This window comes from Lampris incognitus, chromosome 5, assembly GCF_029633865.1.
Source record: "Lampris incognitus isolate fLamInc1 chromosome 5, fLamInc1.hap2, whole genome shotgun sequence".
In the NCBI taxonomy this organism is placed as follows: Eukaryota; Metazoa; Chordata; class Actinopteri; order Lampriformes; family Lampridae; genus Lampris; species Lampris incognitus.
The window spans coordinates 29684238-29706157 of NC_079215.1; the positions used below are offsets into that span (position 1 = coordinate 29684238).

At 42.7% G+C, this 21920-nt stretch overlaps 1 protein-coding gene across 2 annotated transcripts; it reads right to left on the minus strand.

Annotated features, from left to right (window-relative positions):
• Nucleotides 1-2928: 2928 nt before the first annotated feature.
• Nucleotides 2929-17098, minus strand: pkd2 (polycystic kidney disease 2). Of its 2 annotated transcripts, XM_056279722.1 has the most exons (16): nt 16955-17098; nt 16168-16642; nt 15813-15926; nt 13335-13468; nt 12514-12764; nt 12066-12290; nt 11712-11940; nt 11334-11504; nt 11046-11227; nt 10807-10927; nt 10571-10669; nt 10106-10227; nt 9861-9978; nt 9440-9603; nt 8555-8702; nt 2929-4423 (listed from the first exon to the last, which is right to left on the minus strand). In XM_056279722.1, exons 2-16 carry the CDS (start codon nt 16598-16600, stop codon nt 4214-4216), a joined length of 2721 nt encoding a protein of 906 aa, XP_056135697.1. In that variant the 5' UTR covers nt 16601-16642; nt 16955-17098; the 3' UTR covers nt 2929-4213. The 2 variants fall into 2 exon arrangements, with proteins under 2 accessions (XP_056135697.1, XP_056135698.1); XM_056279723.1 differs by having other exon boundaries at nt 9440-9600; nt 16168-17098.
• Between the last annotated feature and the right edge of the window lie 4822 nt (nt 17099-21920).

A 21920-nucleotide genomic window follows, 5' to 3' on the forward strand; every position in this document is an offset into this window, starting at 1 on the left:
TTGGGGACCTGTGAGGCGTCTGTTTCTCAAACTAGAGACTCTAATGTACTTATCTTCTTGCTCAGTTGTGCAACGCGGCCTCCCACTTCTTTTTCTACTCTGGTTAGAGCCTGTTTGTGCTGTCCTCTGAAGGGAGTAGTACACACCGGTGTAGGAAATCTTCAATTTCTTAGCAATTTCTCGCATGGAATAGCCTTCATTTCTAAGAACAAGAATAGACTGTCGAGTTTCAGATGAAAGTTCTCTTTTTCTGGCCATTTTGAGCGTTTAATTGACCCCACAAATGTGATGCTCCAGAAACTCAATCTGCTCAAAGAAGTGCCCATCCAACCAATCCAACTTGTGGGAGCTGCTTCTGGAAGCGTGGGGTGCAATTTCTCCAGATTACCTCAACAAATTAACAGCTAGAATGCCAAAGGTCTGCAATGCTGTAATTGCTGCAAATGGAGGATTCTTTGACGAAAGCAAAGTTTGATGTAAAAAAAATCTTATTTCAAATACAAATCATTATTTCTAACCTTGTCAATGTCTTGACTCTATTTTCTATTCATTTCACAACATATGGTGGTGAATAAGTGTGACTTTTCATGGAAAACACAAAATTGTTTGGGTGATCCCAAACTTTTGAACGGTAGTGTAAGTATTCACACCCTTTACTCAGTACTTGGTTGAGGCACCCTTGGCAGTGATTACAGCCTCAAGTCTTCTTGGGTATGAAGCTACAAGCTTTGCACACCTATATTTGGGGTATTTCTCCCATTCTTCTCTGCAGATCCTCTCGAGCTCTGTAAGGTTAGATGGGGAGCGTCGCTGCACAGCTATTTTCAGGTCTTTCCAGAGATGTTCAATGGGGTTCAAGTCTGGGCTCCGGCTGGGCCACTCAAGGACATTCACAGACTTGTCCCGAAGCCACTCCTTCGTTGTCTTGGCTGTTTGCTTAGGGTCGTTGTCGTGTTGAAAGGTAAACCTTCGCCCCAGTCTGAGGTCCTGAGTGCTCTGGAGCAGGTTTTCATCAAGGATCTCTCTGTACTTTGCTCCATTCATCTTTCCCTCGATCCTGACTAGTCTCCAAGTTCCTGCCGCTGAAGAACATCCCCACAGCATGATGCTGCCACCACTATGCTTCACTGTAGGGATGGTATTAGCAAGGTGATGAGAGGTGCCTGGTTTCCTCCAGACGTGACATTTGGCATTCAGGCCAAAGAGTTCCATCTTGGTTTCATCAGACCAGAGAATCTTGTTTCTCATGGTCTGAGAGTCCTTTAGGTGCTTTCTGGCAAACTCCAAGCGGGCTGTCATGTGCCTTTTACTGAGCAGAGGCTTCCGTCTGGCCACTCTACCATAAAGGCCTGATTGGTGGAGTGCTGCAGAGATGGTTGTCCTTCTGGAAGGTTCTCCCATCTCCACAGAGGAATGCTGAAGCTCTGTCAGAGTGACCATCTGGTTCTTGGTTACCTCCCTGACCAAGGCCCTTCTCCCCCGCTTGCTCAGTTTGGCTGGGTGGCCAGTTTTAGGAAGAGTCCTGGTGGATCCAAACTTCTTCCATTTACGAATGATGGAGACCACTGTGCTCTTCGGGACCTTCAAAGCTGTAGAAATGTTTTTGTACCCTTCCCCAGATCTGTGCCTCGATACAATCCTGTCTCGGAAGTCCACAGACAATTCCTTTGACTTCATGGCTTGGTTTCTGCTCTGACATGCACTGTCAACAGTGGGACCTTATAGACAGGTGTGTGCCTTTCCAAATCATGTCCAATCAATTGAATTTACTACAGGTGGATTCCAATCAAGATGTAGAAACATCAAGGATGATCAATGGAAACAGGATGAACCTGAACACAATTTTGAGTGTCATAGCAAAGGGTGTGAATACTTATGTACATGCAATATTTCAGTTTTTTATTTTTAATAAATTTCTACAAAACCTTTTTCACTTTGTCATTATGGGGTATTGTGTGTAGCTTGATGAGAAAAAAAAAAGAATTTAATCCATTTTGGAATAAGGCTATAACATAAAAAAATGTGGGGAAAGTGAAGGGGTGTGAATACTTTCCGGATGCACTGTATATATATATGAATATTTGCTAACTTGTTTCATAGTATTTCATGAACTTTTTTATAATATTGATGTAACCTTGATATTTGTCTTTTACATAAATCTAACAGGTTTACAGAATTGTGTGGTGTTGAATGATTTTTATGAAGGTAATTACATGTGTCCGATTCACCTGACCTACATGTCTAACTTGCCCCTAGGTATGAGTGTGTGTGTGTGTGTGTGTGTGTGTGTGTGTGTGTGTGTGTGTGTGTGTGTGTGTGTGTGTGTGTGTGTGTATGTGTGCGTGTGTATATGTCGGCCCTGTGTGATGGCCTGGTGGACTGTCCAGGGTGTCTCCCTGCCTGCTGCCCAATGACTGCTGGGATAGGCTCCAGCATCCCTGCGACCCTGACAGCAGGATAAGCGGTTCGGATAATGGATGGATAATTACATGTGATCATTTGGGGTGAAGGGGAGGGTAGGATACTGGATTATTAGGGACTTTCAGATACAAACAGTCCGAGATGTATCCAAAAACAGTATTTGGGTCATAGGACGGTCTGATCCAATTATTATGCCTTGAGCCTAAAACATATCGTCTCCCCAATACTACTTATTTATACATGTTTACATGTGTGCATTTGTGCAAATGAATGTTTATGTGAAATGCGTTTTATTAATTGAAATTAAATTATTCTTTTTACCTTAGTTTAGCCATAGCTTTGTAGTACATCAAGACAACTTGGGAATCTGTCATTTTCATGATCTTTGAGACTGAGTATGAGCTACTTTTCATAAGTGGTTTGAAATTGCTACTTTAAACAAATCACTAAAAATGCCAAAGGGAAGAGAACTAATAAAACAAGTCATAGAAATAATTTATCTGGTAATTAGAATGGTATTACTTTATTATGAAAAACTGAAATCAAATTAGTGTATAAAAAGGTTCCGAGGCACAGTAGGCCCACATGAAAATAAATGCATGGGTTTCCCATGAACTCTAGATGCACTCCAAATCGAAGTTTGTTTTACGTTACAGTATATATCATAAAATGATAAGGTATTTATTTTTGAAATAAAGTGATGTACTGAATGTGAGTAAATATGACAATGTTCCACACTTGTGCCTATATTAAAAATGTGAAAAAGCAGCAATATAAACATTCAAAGAAATGCTTAATTTGGTATTTGTTCAAATACGAGGATATATGCTTACAACAATCATAAGCCATTTAGCTTCTTTTTAGGAAAATTATACTAAACGATATGTTACATATTTTCAATGCAAATGGGCAAAATAAGCATAAAGGTGCTATGTGTAATATTCCAGCTTTCCTGAAGCATAATATGACAAGTAAATACCATACCATTACTAGTAATCATCATAATATGACTAGTAAATATCATAATAGGACTAGTAAATACCAGCAAGGAATGCTGAGTGAAAATGATTGGAACAAAATAAACAACTCACTCCCCAGAAGTCTGCATTCAAAACCCCAGGAAACAGGCCGGCTGAGTAATTGTTATTGATTGATGCCCCCCCCCCCTTTTTTTTTTAAAGAATGGCGTGCTGTGTATCTGCCACCATTCAGTTTGGATTTGTTTGTCTTGCTCACTTTGTACGTTATTCAGATTGCTGAATACTGACAGAATTTAAGTAGGATTACACTAAGCGCCTTTAATGATCCTGAAGAAGTAACAACACCATCTCTTCTGTGCCCCAATCCTTTTGATGGATTCCCTTCAGCAAACCCTTCATTATGCCTCAGTCTTTTTCACACACATCTATTATTAGTGTACTGGTATTTGCATTGTAAGCTCCGTAAATGTGTCTTATATACTGCTTGAGTGAAAAAATGTACCATCCTACTAAAGTATTACTTCTGTGTAATATTAAGACAGTACCTCTTGAATTGACCTCACCCGCCCACTTTTGAGTGCATTTCAAAATTTAAAGTGTTGTGCACTTGTTTTTTGTTTTTTTTTTGACAGTGGTAGGTATGTCTACATATTAAACACAATTAGCTGTAACAAAGTTTGTCCCACAACTAACAAAACTGATCAAATCGTCCCTTTGAGAGTTTCCATGATAGATAACATACCAGCAGAGTGAAATTTCCTACAAAGCTTCTTTTTTGTTGCCAAAATGGAAAAACTGGTGAGGCCAAGTCTTCACACATGGCCGCTCCCGTTAGTGCCACAATCAAGGCCATCATTGGATAGTGAGGAAGATGGACGGGGCCGGTGCCCAATCGGAGTGGTTGGCTGAGGGTGGCTGACCTGCGAGACTGTGTCATCGGACTCCCAACGCTCCAGCTCTTCCCTCACCAGCCTTTCCATTTGCTCCCGGTGGACGTCTGTGTCTCGGCCCAGCCGCTCATCCTACCAGTGAGAGAGGGGAAGGTAAGGGGACATGTTTCAATGAGTGTGCTTTGCTTTATCATGTACAGTCGAACCCACTTAACTCAAACTCTGATGACTGGAAAACCTTGACAAAGCTCCATTTCAATACCCTTTAACTCAATTTAGTGATGTGTAGCATTAACCCAGCCACTGAGAATGCACACGCCAGTGCATTCTTAATGCTGGTCCCAAGCCCGAATACATGGGGAGGGTTGCGTCAGGAAGGGCATCCAGTGTAAAATCTTTGCCAAATCAAATATGCGGATCATAAATAAGATTTCCATACTGGATCGGTCAAAGCCCGGGTTACCAACGACTGCCACTGGTACTGTTAACCAGCAGGGTGCCAGTGGAAACAATGCTACTGTTGGGCAAAGGTGAAGGAGAAGGGGTAGGCATGTCCAGAGACAGCGAGAGAGAAGGAAGGGTAGGAGTGTGGAGGGGAGAGTCGGAACTTTGATTGTTGGCACCATGACTGGTAAAGGGAGAGAACTGGCTGATATGATGGAAAGAAGAAAGGTAGGTATACTGTGTGTGCAAGAGACCAGGTGGAAGGGGAGTAAGGCCAGGAGCATCGGAGGTGGGTTCACACTCTTCTACCATGGTGCGAATTGGAGGAGAAATGGGGTAGGGGTAATTCTGAAGGAAGAGTATGTCAAGAGTGTGTTGAAGGTGAAGACAGTGTCAGACAGAGTCATGAGTATGAAGCTGGAAATCGAAGGTGTACTGATGAATGTTATCAGCACATATGCCCCGTAAGTTGGGTGTGAGATGAAAGAGAAAGAAGAATTCTGGAGTGAGTTAGATGAAATGGTGGAGAGTGTACCCAAGGAGTAGAGAGTGGTGATTGGAGTGGACTTCAGTGGGCATGTTGGTGAAGGGAACAGAGGTGATGGGTAGGTACTGGTGTCAAGGAGAGAAATGTGGAAGGACAGATGGTGGTAGATTTTGCAAAAAGGATGGAAATGGCTGTGGTGAACACGTATTTCAAGAAGAGGGAGGAACACAGGGTGATGTACAAGAGTGGAGGAAAGTGCACACAGGTGGACTACATCTTATGTAGAAGGCGCAATCTGAAAGGAATTGGAGACTGCAAGGTGGTGACAGGGGAGAATGTACCTAGCAGCATTGGATGGTGGTCTGTAGCATGACTTTGGAGACCAAGAAGAGGAAGCGAGTGAAGGCAGACCCGAAGATCAAATGGTGGAAGCTGAAGAAGCAAGACTGTTGTGTGGAGTTCAGGGAGGACTTAAGACAGACACTGGGTGGTAGTGAAGAGTTGCCAGATGGCTGGGCAACCACTGCAGAAATAGTGAGGGAGACAGCTAGGAAGGTACTTGATGTGTCATCAGGACACAGGAAGGAAGACAAGGAGACTTGGTGGTGGAATGCGGAAGTACAGCAAATTATACAGAGGAAGAGGTTGGCAAAGAAGAAGTGGGATAGTCAGAGAGATGAAGAAAGTAGACAGGCGTACAAGGAGATGCAGCGTAAAGCAAAGAGAGAGGTGGCAAAGGCAAAGGAAAAGGCGTATGGTGAGTTGTATGACAGATTAGACACTAAGGAAGGAGAAAAGGACTTGTACCGATTGGCTAGACAGAGGGACCAAGCTGCAAAGGATGTGCAGCAAGTTAGGGCGATCAAGGATAGAGATGGAAATGTGCTGACAAGCGAGGAGAGTGTGCTAAGAAGGTGGAAGGAATACTTTGAGGGGCTGATGAATGAAGAAAATGACGATTAGCGAGCAGCAGTATGGTTTCATGCCACGAAAGAACACTACAAATGCGATGTTTGCTTTGAGAATGTTGATGGAGAAGTATAGAAAAGGTCAGAAGGAGTTACATTGTGTCTTTGTGGACTTAGAGAAAGCATATGACAGGGTCCCAAGAGAGGAGGTGTGGTATTGTATGAGGAAGTTGGGAGTTGCAGAGAAGTATGTAAGAGTGGTGGAGGATATGTATGAGGGCAGTGTGACAATGGTGAGGTGTGCGGTTGGAATGACAGATGGGTTCAAGGTGGAGGTGGGATTACATCAAGGATTGGCTCTGAGCCGTTTCTTGTTTGCAATAGTGATGGACAGGTTGACGGACAAGATCAGGCAGGGGTCTCCGTGGACAATGATGTTTGCAGATAACATTGTGATCTGTAGCAAGTAGGATGCAGGTTGAGGAGAGCCTGGAGAGGTGGAGGTATGCACTGGAGTGAAGAGGAATGTAAGTCAGTAAGAGCAAGACGGAATACCTATGCGTGAATGAGAGGGAGGACAGTGAGGATGCAAGGAGGAGAGGTGACAAAGGCGTATGAGTTTAAATACTTGGGGTCAACTGACCAAAGTAACGGGGAGTTTAGAAGAGAGAAGAAGAGAGTGCAGACAGGGTGGAGTGGGTGGAGAAGAGTGTCAACAGTGATTTGTGACAGAAGGGTACCAGCAAGAGTTAAAGGGAAGGTTTACAAGATGGTTGTGTGACCAGCTATGTTATATGGTTTGGAGACAGTGGCACTGACGAAAAGACAGCAGGTGGAGCTGGAGGTGGAAGAGTTGAAGATGCTAAGATTTTCATTGGGAGTGAAGAAGAAGGGCAGGATTAGGAACGATTATATTAGAGGGACCGCTCAGGTTGGACGGTTTGGAGACAAAGCAAGAGAGGCAAGATTGAGATGGCTTGGGCATGTGTGGAGGAGAGATGCTGGGTATATTGGGAGAAGGATGCTGAATATGGAGGTGCCAGGGAAGAGGAAAAGAGGAAGCCCAAAGAGGAGGTTTATGGATGTGGTGAGGGAGGACATGCAGGTGGCTGGTGTGACAGAGGAAGATGCAGAAGACACGGAGAAATGGATACGGATGATCCACTGTGGCGACCCCTAATGGGAGCAGCCGAAAGTAGTAGTAGTAGTAGTAGTAGTGATGCGTAGCATTGATTTAAAGTTTTCAGTCAATCAAACGGGAAAGTATCCACAACTTGATTAATTAAGGCAGGCATTTGTCTAATGCGAGAGATTTTTTTGTTAACCAGTGAAAGTAAACGTATATTTAAAAATGTCTGGAAAATGGACCGACCTAGAAATGAGAGTTATCTCCAGTCCGTGCAGAGGACGAAATCAATAGGCAGTTGTGTAGCCTACAGTTATATTAAAAAGCAAGAAAGCCAAAAGAGTAAATAAATAATAAGAGTAACGTTATAGATGCCCTAGTTTACGATATAAATGGTGTCCTACACAAGCAGGGAAAAAGAAAGAAGGTGCTGTCACGTCATGTGTGAACAAATTCTATCTGTAAATCTCATGGGTAGAAGCTGTATGTGTGACAGGGAAAACCACTGGCAGTGGTGAAAAAAAAATCATTCTGACGATGTTATGCAAATGGTGAAGTTCAGGCGAATGTCAGGCAGGTTGAGGAGAAAAGGTTATGCTTAGATTAGGCTATCTTATCTATCTAGACAACACTTCCCATTACTATTTTCAATTTAAAGAGCTAATGACAGAGGGGAAAGACAAGTGACAGTCATACACTGTTGAGGTGCGGAGCTGCTGTTATGTGCGGAACCTGTGGGTCATATACGCACTCTCAGCTAAAGACCAGATGCACTGTGAGTGAGTTATGGGATGAAAAGGGCTGTATTACGCTACTCAAAGGATTTTCTGCTTATAATCATCTGAAAACTTTCTAACAAGTCCACACAGTAAATATAAAAGAAAAAAAAAAAAGAGGAAAAACTAAGTGAAAAATAGGCACAGAGATGAGAAAATGGCCATTAACACACACCATGTCACGTTTTTAGTTTCAAAAAATAACATATTCATTAATAAAGCATAATAAAATGATGTTGGATCTTTTATCTTTTTTGAAATGTATGGTAAAAACACTTGTAATTTTTTTTAAACTACAAATGTGCAGTTACCGTAGCCTACCTTGAGTACACAACAACCTATTAGTTACTAACTAAAGGCCCATACCTGTGAGTACCAAAAACCAAACATTTCAAAAACCTCTGTTAACTTGAGGCCCTGTTAAGTTGACTTTTTTTCCCCCCTTCCCTGCCCGGATTGACTTAACCAGGTTTGACTCTGTGTGTGTTAAATGCTTTTGATTTTTGTAATTGTCAGTCTTACCTCCATCACTCCATCCAGCAGTCTGCCCAACACATCTCTCCTCTTAATTTTGGCTCTCTCCATAGCCTCCAGCTTCACAATTACAGCATCGATCTTGGACACAATACTACCTATTGAGTGTTCCATCCTGTCCACACGTCGCACCAACCTGAGAAAGATAAAGAGATGTGGTCACATATCAGGAATGTTTCATCATTCAAGTCCAGATTTAAAATAGCTTTCTTTGACCAAGGAACAGAAAAACTAAGAGGAGAGACAAAATAAAGGATTTTGATGACCTAAAGACAAAGTCTCTACCTGGTGACTTGTGGGTAAATTATAATGCAAAAATCGGGGCGTCCGGGTAGTGTAGCGGTCTATTCCATTGCCTACCAACACAGGAATCACCGGTTCAAATCCTCGTGTTATCTCTGGCTTGGTCGGGTGCCCCTACAGACACAATTGGCCGTGTCTGCGGGAGGGAAGCTGGATGTGGTTATGTGTCCTGGTCACTGCACTAGCGCCTCCTCTGGTCAGTTGGGGCACCTGTTGGGGGGGTACTGGGGGGAATAGCCTGAGCCTCCCATGCGTTACGTCCCCCTGGCCAAATTCCTCACTGTCAGGTGAAAAGAAGTGGCTGATGACTCCACATGTATCGGGGGAGGCATGTGGTAGTCTGTAGCCCTCCCCAGCTTGGCAGAGGTGGTGAAGCAGTGACCGGGACGGCTCGAAAAATAGGGTAATCGGCCAAGTACAATTGGAGAGACAAAGAGTGGAAAAAAAGCAAAAAGCAAAAAATGCAAAAATCTATGACTATGCCCAATTCTATGACTGTAATAATTCACTGATCTCTGAAGTTTGAATCATTGAGTAAGTTGATTGTAGGAGGAAATTAACACTTCATACACTTGAAACTCCTCATAGGACACCCCGCCTGAACTGCTGCCACGACGACGAGAGCTGTGGCCACTATCCTCATCATCGTCTTCCTCTGAGTCATCTTGAGAGCGAGGGAAGCTCCTCCCACTAGTGGGCCTAGTCAGCGAATTACGTTCCAGATCCAAGTCCTCCTAGCATATGGGCAGAAACACACTGAGCATCTGCAGGAACTAGTAGTATACATGCCTATATGTATACTATATGTATGCCAATGTATATATGCCTAGTAGTAGACAACGTGCAGGGTGTGATGTTGTTTGCAGCTATTTCTTAGTCAGTGAATATCAACAAAAGTTAAGCATGACTCCAGTGGGAGCATTTTGTTGCCCTCGATAAAACGGAATAAAAATGAAAAAACATGGAGGATGACACTGGTATCATCACTCACTCTCTCTTTCTCCAGATCATCTCTCATTTGCTGGTGCTCATGCTCTGTCAGTTCGTGGTCCCCATCATGATCATATTTGGCAAAGATGGCTTCTATCTCTGCATCTGTGTGTCCCTTTCTGAGAGCACAAACGTCAACATACAACGACGGGCAGCATGAATGCAGTGTTGAACAACTCAAACTCAATAGTCAATATCAATGATGTATAAAAGCCAAGATACAGTTTGATATCAGCTTCTGGTCACCCTTTAAGATCCTGGCGAAGTTCATCAAAATTCAGTTTGCCCCCAGCCTGACGCAAACTCTCAGAGATGTCATCTACTGCTGTCTTCTTCAATCTCAACTTCATCAAGGCCTTGTTACAACCCTACAGGGAAGGGGTACAGGCATGCTTGACATTTTGACTGGATGGTTAAGGTGAACTGCTGTGAAATTTAAATTAAGTCTGAACACAACCTAACATTTTTCGTTTTGGGGAGGTTTTGGATATGTGTTTTTGTCTTTTGCATTGCACTGCTGTGGGCTGGGAGACGAAATTTCGTCTTTTGTGTACACAAATACATGAATGAGATGACAACAAATTGCTCCTCCTGATTCCTGAACATTTAATGTTATTGCATGGCAGTTGGTTTCATGATAATTCTGGATCGACAGACAACTGGACAGACTTCAAGACAAACAGATTCTTAAACTAAATATAAGTCCAATACCTTTTTAATGAGATCGGTCATTTCCATCTCAGACCTCTGCTGGGACATATCTGCTTTTACCTCAGAGTATGTGTCATTGATGATGGCCAAGAACATATTCTACATTAACAGGATGAGAAAGGATACTCTGACAAAGCTTTTCATAAGAGACACACACCAAAGTTATCATTATCGTACACTGTAATAATATATCTGAAAAGATTAAATAAACTTAAAACGTCCTTTCAATGACTCACCATGAGAATAAAGAAGATGAAGAAGACGAAGGTAGTGAAATAAATAGGCCCCAGCACTGGGTTTGCCTCCTCTATCTCTGAGAACTCAAAATCTCCGAGAATGATGCGGAACTGAGTAAAACTAGAGATGCAAGACGACAAACAGCGAAACATTTCATTAAATGATTTAGAATATTTTACACAAAATGTAGAATACTGTTTTTATACATCTTTGGTGTTTGTCCCACGACTGTACTTACATGCTGGATTGGAAAGTGCTGAAATCATTGACTTGGGTTCCGAACACCAAGTAGGCCAGCTGAGCATAGGCCAGGAAGATGATGAAAAACATTATAGCAAAACCAAGAAGGTCTTTGGCACAGCGAGACATGGTGCTGGACAGCTGACTCATTGTCTTGTTGAAGTTGATGAATTTAAAGAGCTGATGAGATGTGAAAAATCACAATTCATTAGCATCCACATAACTAACAGTAAAGACACAGTACAATAATATTGAAGTCAACATAGACAGCGGGGAAGAGTATTACTTTGACCCAGGAGAAGAAGACGATGACTGCAGCAACATTGTTGAACTTGACCTGGAGATTAGCTAATGGCTCAAAGTTAGGGTGAGAACTGTGGTTTTCCAACAGCCCTTTTAAGCGGCTGCTAACCATGGATGTTCTGGTGATGTTCATGACAATGGCTACAATACTCAACTGAAAAAGACAAAAACAAAAAGAGGGGATAAACCAAGTTATCAAAATTCAAACTGATGTCATATTTTTTGCTGGCAAAGATAATAAATTAATTTCAAGAACTCTGACAGGCTTGGTAACTGTGCAATGTCAAACATTTCCCAAATAAAGCCTTTCCTAGTTAAAATGAATCCATATTTTCACTTTTGCAAAGGCACTGGTACACACCACAACAATGAGAACGTCAAGACAGTTCCACAGGCTCTTGAAGTAATGCAGACGATGGATGCGGATCTCCAGCACCTCCTCCACCACGTAGTACAGGATAAAAAGGCAGAACGCCACCTCACACATTCCCACAAAGTAGTCCCAGCCACAAATGTATCGTATTAGACGTACTGTTTGGAACTGCCATGAGGTCACCACTCCCCCAGTGGCTGGAAACTCTACCAACAACCTGCAACATACATAGACATAAACGGTAATGCAAATATCGTTTATATCAAAACACTCATTGTTTAATAAGGATGCTGCCTGATAAATTAAAAAACAGAAATATAAATATTATATTATTATTCCTACCTGGCAATGCAGAAGAGGTTGATGTTGCTATTGTAGACAGAGAAGTCGAGGAAGACAGCTCTGGTACCTCTGTCAATCCACAGGTGGTCTTTGAGAAACCGCAGCTGAAGGGCTGACTCATCTCTTGTGCGGGACAGGTCTTGGTAGAAGCCTCCACCTCCATAATTAGACACCTGACCCCAGTAACTGCTCCCATTCAGTCTACCTTCTGATGTGTGCACCCACCTGAGAGGCACCAAGAGGGAAGTTTAGGATTTATATCACTGTTAGTTTCATATACTCACTGTGCGGGTGTTATAGCTCTTTTTTGTTCACTGAAATCTCACCATAAATTTTCTCTTCTAACTTGCGTAAGAGAGAAAAAATCTTTTTTGTTCATTTTTCTGAATATTTTTTGGTTTGGCAGTGATTTTCAAATCTAACATAAACTAGGTATGAGTGGACATACGCAGTTCCATTCCCAGGCCCGAAGGAGGCAGTGTCTTCGTTGTTAGGGGTGTACATGTTGTAGCAGTCTTGAACCTCATCTCTCAGGTCTTTGTGAATGAAGCAGGACTCGTTCTGAACTTTGACCTGCCGAAGGCGTGGCACTCCAAGTAGAAGGTTCTCGTAGTAGATAAGACTCTGGTTCTCTGGTAGGCTCTTGTTGTTGTACCACACCTCCCAGTACATGCCATTAAGAAAGGGGCCATCTGCAAACTACAGGTTTATGACATCCTTAGTTAATCCATAGTTTTCACGTTACGTCACATTCATATTCGAACGCCCACCTGGCGGGCAAAACACTTCCCAAACGGTAGCCATTATTGACCCATCCAGCATGAAAATACATATAACTGTCTGTACTTTTGTAAGCTTTCATCCCGGCGGCAGTGTAAGGAGAGGGATTCTCCACAAGATATATGTAAACATTGCCAAATTGGAGCTCTGGCAGGGACTTCGCTGTTTTTAGAGACTGAAATACTGCGGTGGGTACTGTATATGGATCGCAAGTGCCCAAAACTTGTAGTTTGCTAATATATTTTTGTTTTTCTTCTTTTGTAAGGTGATCCAAACAGTCGTTGCTTGGAACAGCTGGAAAATTGACAGGTCTGTGCTGCTGCTCTACAGAGTTTCCACTGTTGGCCGCCATGCTGGAACTTTGTTTTGCCCGCCACTGTCACGTGACTGAAAACTATGGATACAAACAAGCAACAAAGAGGGGCAAAACACTAAATGGATATTTGAAAGCAGAGATGAATAGTGCATGGTACATAAAGTGGCATTTACCTTCCAGAAGTCATCCATAGTAGAGAGGCTTCTGAAGGTGGAAGGGTTGCCGGCTGAGAGTGGTGTGTCCAGGAAGAGCTGAGACATGACTTTGGTATAGTAGTACATATTGGAACTCACCATCCCATAGGTCACTGTTGGGACACCATATCACGTAAGCAATACTCAAAAGATAGTAGAACAACACAACACAAGCTGTAGCACAAAACTAGGGTTGCAGTTAGGTGGCATAGTATATATTCTATCATAATCTTGTTTCTCTTCGTTTAAAGTTCAACAAGCACTGAAACAACGATTTTCTACTGGAGAATACTACCCTCTTAAAATGTCAACTAAATCCATGCCAAAAACTTTTAGGCAGTGAACCATTGAGACACTTACAAATAAACATAAGCCACGTGCACACACAGAGTACAAGTATGAACATCCAGTGAGATAATTCAAGGGTTTGTGAAGAAACACGCAAGACATGTATTCAGTAATTGGATGCGACTTTGTGGTAGACGTGGCATGGCTTGTGCTTTGGTCTGACGGCAGGTAGAATTAGAAAGTTAGCCTTCCTAGTATTTATCTATGTGTTTGATAAAAAAGGAGAAGTGGATGGATAGTATGACACAGACTGCTGTATGTTGAGTTAATCCAGGAGAAAACTACTGCGTACTGACTCACCTGTTGCCCCCCTAAACAGGCAGAAGTGAATGCCTGGCCTGTTTTATGTTTGTGTTCGATCCAGTAGATCAAACACAGTGTAGCAGAACCAGCGCTGTCAAAATTAATGCATTAATTTTTGTTATTAATTTGAAATATTTAACGTGCTGAAAAATTTAACATAATTAACACAGCTGTGTTTTATTCTTCCTGTGGCACCTGTGCGAGGCTGTTTGACAGGCAGATCGCAGATCAGGGGATTTGGTTGTGCACTCTCCCTCCTGCTTGTTGGCACATGGAGAGCTGTCTTTTTCCACCACTCTGCTCCTCGCTGGACTGGTACAGAGCGTAACCTTCATCTCCACTTCATCACAGCAGCAGGCTTTATTTGTTCCTAGACAGCATCCCCTCATGAAGAATATTAGATATTCTGCTATGCTGTGCCCTTAGGGCGCATATGGGGTTTTGTGATGAACATGTAATGAACGCCATGAACTCACAACACTTTAAATTCAGCTGGCACTTGAACATGGAACATATTTTTGTTGTTAATTATCATTTACATTAGTGCATACAAGAAATTATTACCTTCTAAGCTCATGTCTAATTTTAATGGCATTGATGGTTTTGAAATTCAACTGGCATTTTAACATACAGGCCTGGGTTTTGTTATTATTTCTGTTAGTGTATGTAAGAAATATGCCATTCAAGCCGACAGTCAATTTTCATGGCCTTGCTGGTTTTATTGGGAATCTGTAGTTCACAGGAGAAAATCTGTTTTCAGAGTTAAAAAGATGCTATTAAACAACAGTATTTGAATTTCAATATGCTTCCTTTGTGTTGATTCTCCATTAATTCCCTGATTTACATTTAAATATCCACTATTACAAGTTTCAGTCTTGAAAAAAAGCAATTAACCATGATTAATCACAGCAAACTGTGCAATTAGTTAAATTTTTTAAATCAATTGACAGCCCCAAGCAGTCAGTCCTTCCTACCGATTGACTAAACTGTGTCTCTGAGTTTCTTTTGTTTCAGTTGCATGTGTATTCTCATTCTTTATACAATTCAACAAGGAGTTGTTTTCCCGAATGTGTTACTTTAACCCATTTTCAGAAAAAAACGCTATAATCATGCCTGCCAGGAAATTATTCCTTGGTCCACCCAAAACCTAATTTTACCAGTTTACTGCAGCAGGAGGAGAGCAGCAGAAACTTCACTAATACTTTTTGGATTGTACACTATTGCAATATGGGATTCCCATTATGTCTCACCCTTCCATAATCTGGTACTCAAATGTATGCTGTTGATAACAACATGCAACATGCAATTACAGGCACTTAGTATGTGTGGAAGACTCACTTTTTAGCTGCCAAAACCATCAGGTAAACATTTCGAGGCTGGAAAATGACTGTTCAGCTACCAGGAAGAGCGTAAGGAACAATGTGGATTTACATTCTGAAAAAAAAATCTTCAGTCTGACTTGTTTTCTTGGAAAAATATGGTTTATAAGTCCAGAACTGGTTTGTACCTTTTTGGGTAGAGACTTTCTTGTGTGTTTGGGTTTTTTTTTTTTTTACCTTTTTACCATTTTTGTTTGTATCTCTCTACTCACTCCATTACAGTACATCGGAGTGGTCTCAGGAAAGTACATTTTTTTTAATATGCAGTGCCACCACTATCTACAAATTCAAAAATATGTCAGCCAACAGTTTGCCAATCTGAAGTCTTGAGTAGAAGTTGATGAGTGATTGCCGAGGGGCATAAAGCAAAGAGGTTGTGCATAATCTAATGGTATTTCCCATGCTGGAGGTTTCAGTCTTTACTTACATATGCATATGGTGATGAGGAACATAATGTAGGTGAGCATCTCCCTCAGTATGTTCCTAAGGTATCTCTCTCGACTGCTGCCGCTGTCTTCCATCAGCTCTGTGCCCCACAGAACTGCAAAGGAAACAACCATTTAGGAGCATATCAACAAACTATAAATAAACGTAAGACTGCAGGAAATTTGCAGAAAAACTCGAGAAGCTTGGCAGAAAAGCAAGTCTATGTAATCCTTCCATTTGCATGACTTTGGAGAGAAATGGTACACATCGTTGGTGGTAGAGAAATTATAAAATCAGACCAATAAACCTGATCAGGGATTGTGCATGTGTGTGCGCGCGCGTGTGAAGTCATTAACCTCTGATTTTTTGGAGTATCTGTTTCATGCAGCCTCGGTGCTGCTGCCTGCCTTGCTGTTGCGTATCCACTGTTGGCGTCGGATAGAGTCCTCCACGGTGCATATGGGCGCTGCTCCCTCCGCCCGTGGTGGTGGTGCTGCTACCGCTGCTGCGGCTGGAGGCGGTGGAGGCCGACCTGCGCCCGGGGCTCGCCGGAGGCCAGTCTGCCTCCATGATCTCATCTTCAGGTTCAAATCCCGGGTTATCCCGGCTCCAGGCCTGCCTGGAGGGAGGGGACGGGGCTCCTATTACTCCTCCGAGCTCCAGCTCCTGATGCTGGATGTTCTCCATCTCGATCCCTTCGCTGGAGTCAAATCTCTGGGCTGCCGAGCCCGCAGAGAAGCCGCCAGCGTGGGTCTGCGGTTGTTGGGATCTGACCCGGGTGGAGTTCATGGTCCAGTTTTACTGGAATAAGTTTCGTCTGCTACTGAACATCTACAAAAGGTTATTAAGAGTCAAACATGCCCCCAAACTCTGTGAAATGCCGTTTGTGTCGGGCCAAACATGTCGACAAGACCCCGTTCGTAAACTTGCGCAAAGAATAAATACGAAGTAATGCACCAGATTATTTATTTTTTCCCCAAGGTGAAATAAACAGGATAAGTACAAGAATACAAAACATTTCGAATGCTATTTCGATTGGTAAGAGCTGAGTAAAGTTTCATTTCCTGAGAGTAAGGGGGGGGAACGTTCGACCAGTTTCGAGTTAAACCTTCACTACTATCGAAGCGTTTATGTTCAGTTCACCTGATTCTATTGTCAGCTGGCTTCCGCGGATTTGAAAGATGTCCTCAAGCGACACGAATCAAGACGATAACCGAGTTAAAACGTCTTGTTTAAGTGAAATACGTAAAGTGTCTCCCTCGTCCCGGGCCAGCCATCTTGTTCTTCTTCGCTGTTCCCCCAAAACCTTCCAGTCTCATCCGTCCAAGAGTCAAGTTACATTGGAAGTCATGGCGTCACACCCTCTCCATTTGCATACATCCACGGAGCGATTTAAATGTTAAATATGAAACAGGAAAAGGAGAAAGTATCTGCATTTAGGGATTTGCACACAGGTCAACCATACAATTTGTCGTGAAAAGTGCTTTTATCTTTACCAAGGCATTGCTTCCCCAAGTTGCTCTTGTTCACCCTCCACTGATGTTAAATTCTCTAAATGTTGTATTCCATGTGCATTTAAGGGTTACGTGTATTCATAATAATCAATGAGCAAAAGTTTGTGAAAATGAAGAAAAAAATCCCAAATGCAAATGAAATATTTGGGGGTGGGGGGTAGCGCTGCTCACCGCAATAGACTTATTACATAACCGCATTGTGTTTTGACTCCCCGTTGCCATGGCAACAAGGCATCCAGCAAAGGTCTGTGTCTGGATTTAAAGCAGTGTGACAGAGGCCCTGTTTACACCTGGCATTATAGTGGCTGGGTAGGCAATTTGGTAACACTTTAGTATGGGGAACATAGTCACCATTAAGTAGGTGCTTATTAGCATGCAAATTAGCAACATGTTGGCTCTTGATTGGTCACTATTATGTACTCATTAATTCCTTATTCTGCATGGCCTTATTATACAACCAGTAAGCCATTAACTATGAGTTTTCCCTCTATAACCTCAGAATTATTGCTTATTAGTAGTACCATCTCAATATGCTTTGTTTAGTATGGACTTTATAAGGTGGTAGTACCACAAGAACAGTTATTCTCCCTTACTAACACTTAATGATAATGGTCTGTTGTTACATAACAAAACACAAAACTACAAGTGTTCATAGTGTTAAATTACTCTAAATTAAGTTTTTGTTACTTAGAATATGTTCCCCATACTAAAGTGACATCTTGATCATTACTAATTCACTAGTAATTAAGTTTTTTTACTTAGAATATGTTCCCCATACTAAAGTGTTACCGGCAATTTTTATAGCGTCATTGGGCAAAAAAATCCATATTGTAAATGGAATTTCTTATTTACAATGAAAATTCAGCATATTGTAATTTAAGTGGTCTGGGCGTGCACGTGATCAATTTGCGTCCACCCTGCTCCGCCGGTCGCTTGTCCCTAAACCTAAAAATTTACAAGACCAACGCGAAATGGCTGATTCACGTGAAAACATATTAGTGTAACTAAGAGATCCTCTTAAAAATAATGTTTACATAGTCTCGCTTTTACATTTCCTGGTTGTACACGAGTGTAAGGGGCTGAAGAAGAGCGATGCGAAGGTCATTTGGTGGGCAGTACATAGCGGAGTGATACGAGGCAGCGGAGAGGCCGGTGGATTTCCGTTGGAGTGTTCAGTGTTACCTACTGCCGCTTTAACATGCATCTTGGGTGATCTAATCACAAGCGGACAGCTCCAGTGGTGCATTCAAGCAGCTGGGAATTGAGAAAGTTCCCATTTGGGAACGTCCTACTTCCTAGTTGAGAATGTTCACATGACGACAACAAACAGGTAACGTGGCCGCTCCCCGGAAATCTGCTGTCAAATACAGAAAAGTGACTGTAGTGAATGGATGGATGAATATACCATTGATAACAAATGGCAGCAGACAATAATTTTACTAAGTATGAATGAAATTTTCTTACCTTTTAAACGTACTTTGGAGCAAAACAAAGCGGCGAGAACACACGTTACATAGAATAAACAAACGGTTGCTACACGGATCCACAGCTAGATTGTGATCCAACATGGCGGCATTGATAAAGTCACGTGACCGATGGGAAGCATAACATTGATACACTATATGGACAAAAGTATTAATCATTGAATTCAGGTGTTTCATTCATACCCATGCCACAGGTGCATAAAATCAAGCAGCTAGCCCTGCAGTCTGCACTTACAAACATTTGTGAAAGAATGGGTCGTTCTGAAGAGCTCAGTGAATTCAAGCGTGGTACTGTCTCAGGATGCCACCTTTGCAATAAGTCAGTTCGTGAAATTTCTTCCCTGCTAGACATTCCACGGTCAACTGTAAGTAGTATTATTGAAAAGTGGAAGTGTTTACTCAGCCACGAAGTAGCAGACCACATAAAGTCACACAGCGGGGTCAACGAGTGCTGAGGCGCATAGTGCGTAAAAGTCGCCAACGCTCTGTTGACTCAATAACTGCAGAGTTCCAAACTTCCTCTGGCATTAACATCAGCACAAAAACTGTGTGCCGGGAGCCTCATGGAATGGGGTTTTCCATGGCCGAGCAGCTGCATGCAAGCCGTAAATCACCAAACACAACGCCAAGCGTCGGATGGAGTGGTGTAAAGCACGCTGCCACTGGACTCTGGAGCAGTGGAAACGTATTCTGTGGAGTGACGAATCACGCTTCTCTGTCTGGCAGTCCGATGGACGAGTCTGGGTTTGGCGGATGCCAGGAGAACGTTACCTGCCTGACTGCATTGTGCCAGCTGTAAAGTTTGGTGGAGGAGGGATAATGGTATGGGATTGTTTTTCAGGGGTTGGGCTAGGTCCCTTAGTTCAAGGGAAGGGAAATCTTAATGTTTCAGCATACCAAGACATTTTGGACAATTCTGTGCTTCCAACTTTGTGGGACCAGTTTGGGGAGGGCCCTTTTCTGTTCCAGTGTGACTGTGCCCCAGTGCACAAAGCAAGGTCCATTAAGACATGGTTGGTTGAGTTTGATGTGGAAGAACTTGACTGGTCAGCACAGGGCCCTGACCTCAACCCCATCTAACACCTTTGGGATGAAATAGAATCCCAACTAGATTGCAAGCCAGGTCTTCTCGTCCAACATCAGTGCCTGACCTCACAAATGCTCTTCTGGATGAATTGGCAAAAATTCCAACAAACACACTCCAAAATCTTGTGGAAAGCCTTCCCAGAACAGTGGACGCTGTTATAGCTGCAAAGGGGAGACCAACTCCATTTTAATGCCTATGGATTTAGTATGGGCTGTCATAAAAGCTCCTGTAAGTGTAATGGTCAGGTTGTAGCATTCCAGCCGGACTTTATTCAGACGATGCACTCCAATAACGACTGATGGGTCCGTGGTGCAGTATCAGACCATTTATTGCAGCATTTTACTAGTCACACCGTAGACACACCATAGAACCACCGTAAGAGCTGTTCGCCTTCCAGCTAGGTGCTAAATAAATGATGATGATCAATGAACTATAAGTTGTGAATTCGTTCTGTGCATAGCGAACATGACCATCGTGTCCAACTTTCAGTTTTGTTCTGCCGTTTTCTCGCAGCAGCGCACAGCATCATGGGAGACCAGAGTTTTTCAAAATAAAGGTCACATAACAAAAGGAAGTGTAATTCGCTGTTAATATATCAATCAGGACTGTACTTTAGGCACCAAATACAAATCAATAATGAGCACCATACAAATCAATAATAATAAAAAATATTATGACAAAATTATGTGGGTCATTTACACTCCCACCAAATCATTAATGTTTTGAATATAGAAAATCAAGCATAAGTAAAAACAAATGATTTCTCAACTCAAAATGACCATAAACCATAAGTATCGTGGGAAAGGAGCGTCAAGTATTTTAAAACAAAATAAAAAACGCATCTCAAGAGATGCAAGGCATGTGTTAGTTAGTAACTAACTAGTCACTATCTAGTACCTAGACCAGTTTTTGAACTGGCCGTTCAAGCACTGTCTGCTTGGTGAGCTGTTCACCTTTTTTGCCTAGGTTTCTATCCCCTAGACAGATCTTCACCCTCCTAACCAGTCCATCTCTATCTACTACAGTCTCTAAAACTCTACCCAACCTCCATTCATTTCTGAGTCTAAGATATGAACACTGTCCGTAGCCAGTCGTGCTTGCATCGGAGAAGTGGTGTAACTCCTGTCTGGTGACCCTCCCAAAGTTTGCAGGTGCATAGCTCCGGGGAATGTCTATCTTCTCCATGTTGGTAAGGTCATTTTTCCATCTCTCCCACCGTGGGTGAAGTTCATCAGTCAGAGGATCATCCCAACCCGTTCCATGTCTGCACATTTCCTGCAGTACTCCCTTTCCGATGAGCAAGAATGGGGCGACAAACCCTAGGGGGTCATACAAGGAAGCAACCGTAGACAGTATACCTCGGCGTGTTGCAGGTTGATCCTTGAGATTGACGTTGAACTTCAAGCAGTCTGACTCGATGTGCCATTGGATCCCCAACGCTCTTTCTGAAGGTAGGTCATCCAAGGTAAGGTTAAGATAGTTGATTTCTGATGCACGTTCAGATGACGGTATGCTTTCTATTACAGCTCTGTCGTTGGACACAAATTTGTGGAGTCTAAGGCCACCCAGGGCACAAAGTTCTCTGGCTTCTCGAGCGAGCTGAATAGCCTTCTCTGTACTGTCCATATTTGCGACACCGTCATCGACATAAAAGTCTCTCAGAATGAACTGTGAACCTAGGGGGTATAGGTCTCTGTTCTCAGTAGCCAGGTACTTCAAGCCGTAGTTTGCACAACCAGGCGATGAGGCAGCACCGAAGATATGCACCCTCATTCGGTACTCTTGAGGTTGCGTGCTGAGATCTCCTTTCTTCCACCACAGGAAGCGCAGGTAATCCTGATCCGTCTCGCTCACGTGGAATTGGTGAAACATCTTTTCTATGTCGCACATCAACGCAGTAGAATGCAGTCGGAAGCGAAGGAGAACACCATTGAGATTGTTCATCAAGTCAGGTCCGGTGAGCAGATGATCGTTTAGACTGGTTCCCTTGTATTTGGCAGAGCAGTCGACTACCACGCGCAATT

Excerpts from the sequence above, each read along its gene's own strand:
- pkd2 (XM_056279722.1), bottom strand. The coding sequence starts at position 16,600 with ATGAACTCCACCCGGGTCAGATCCCAACAACCGCAGACCCACGCTGGC. Across the intron at positions 12,765-13,334 it reads CTATGGATGACTTCTGGAAG|TTTGCAGATGGCCCCTTTCT; the intron begins GTAAATGCCACT and ends ATAAACCTGTAG. Across the intron at positions 12,291-12,513 it reads GGGCCTGGGAATGGAACTGC|GTGGGTGCACACATCAGAAG; the intron begins GTATGTCCACTC and ends GGTGCCTCTCAG.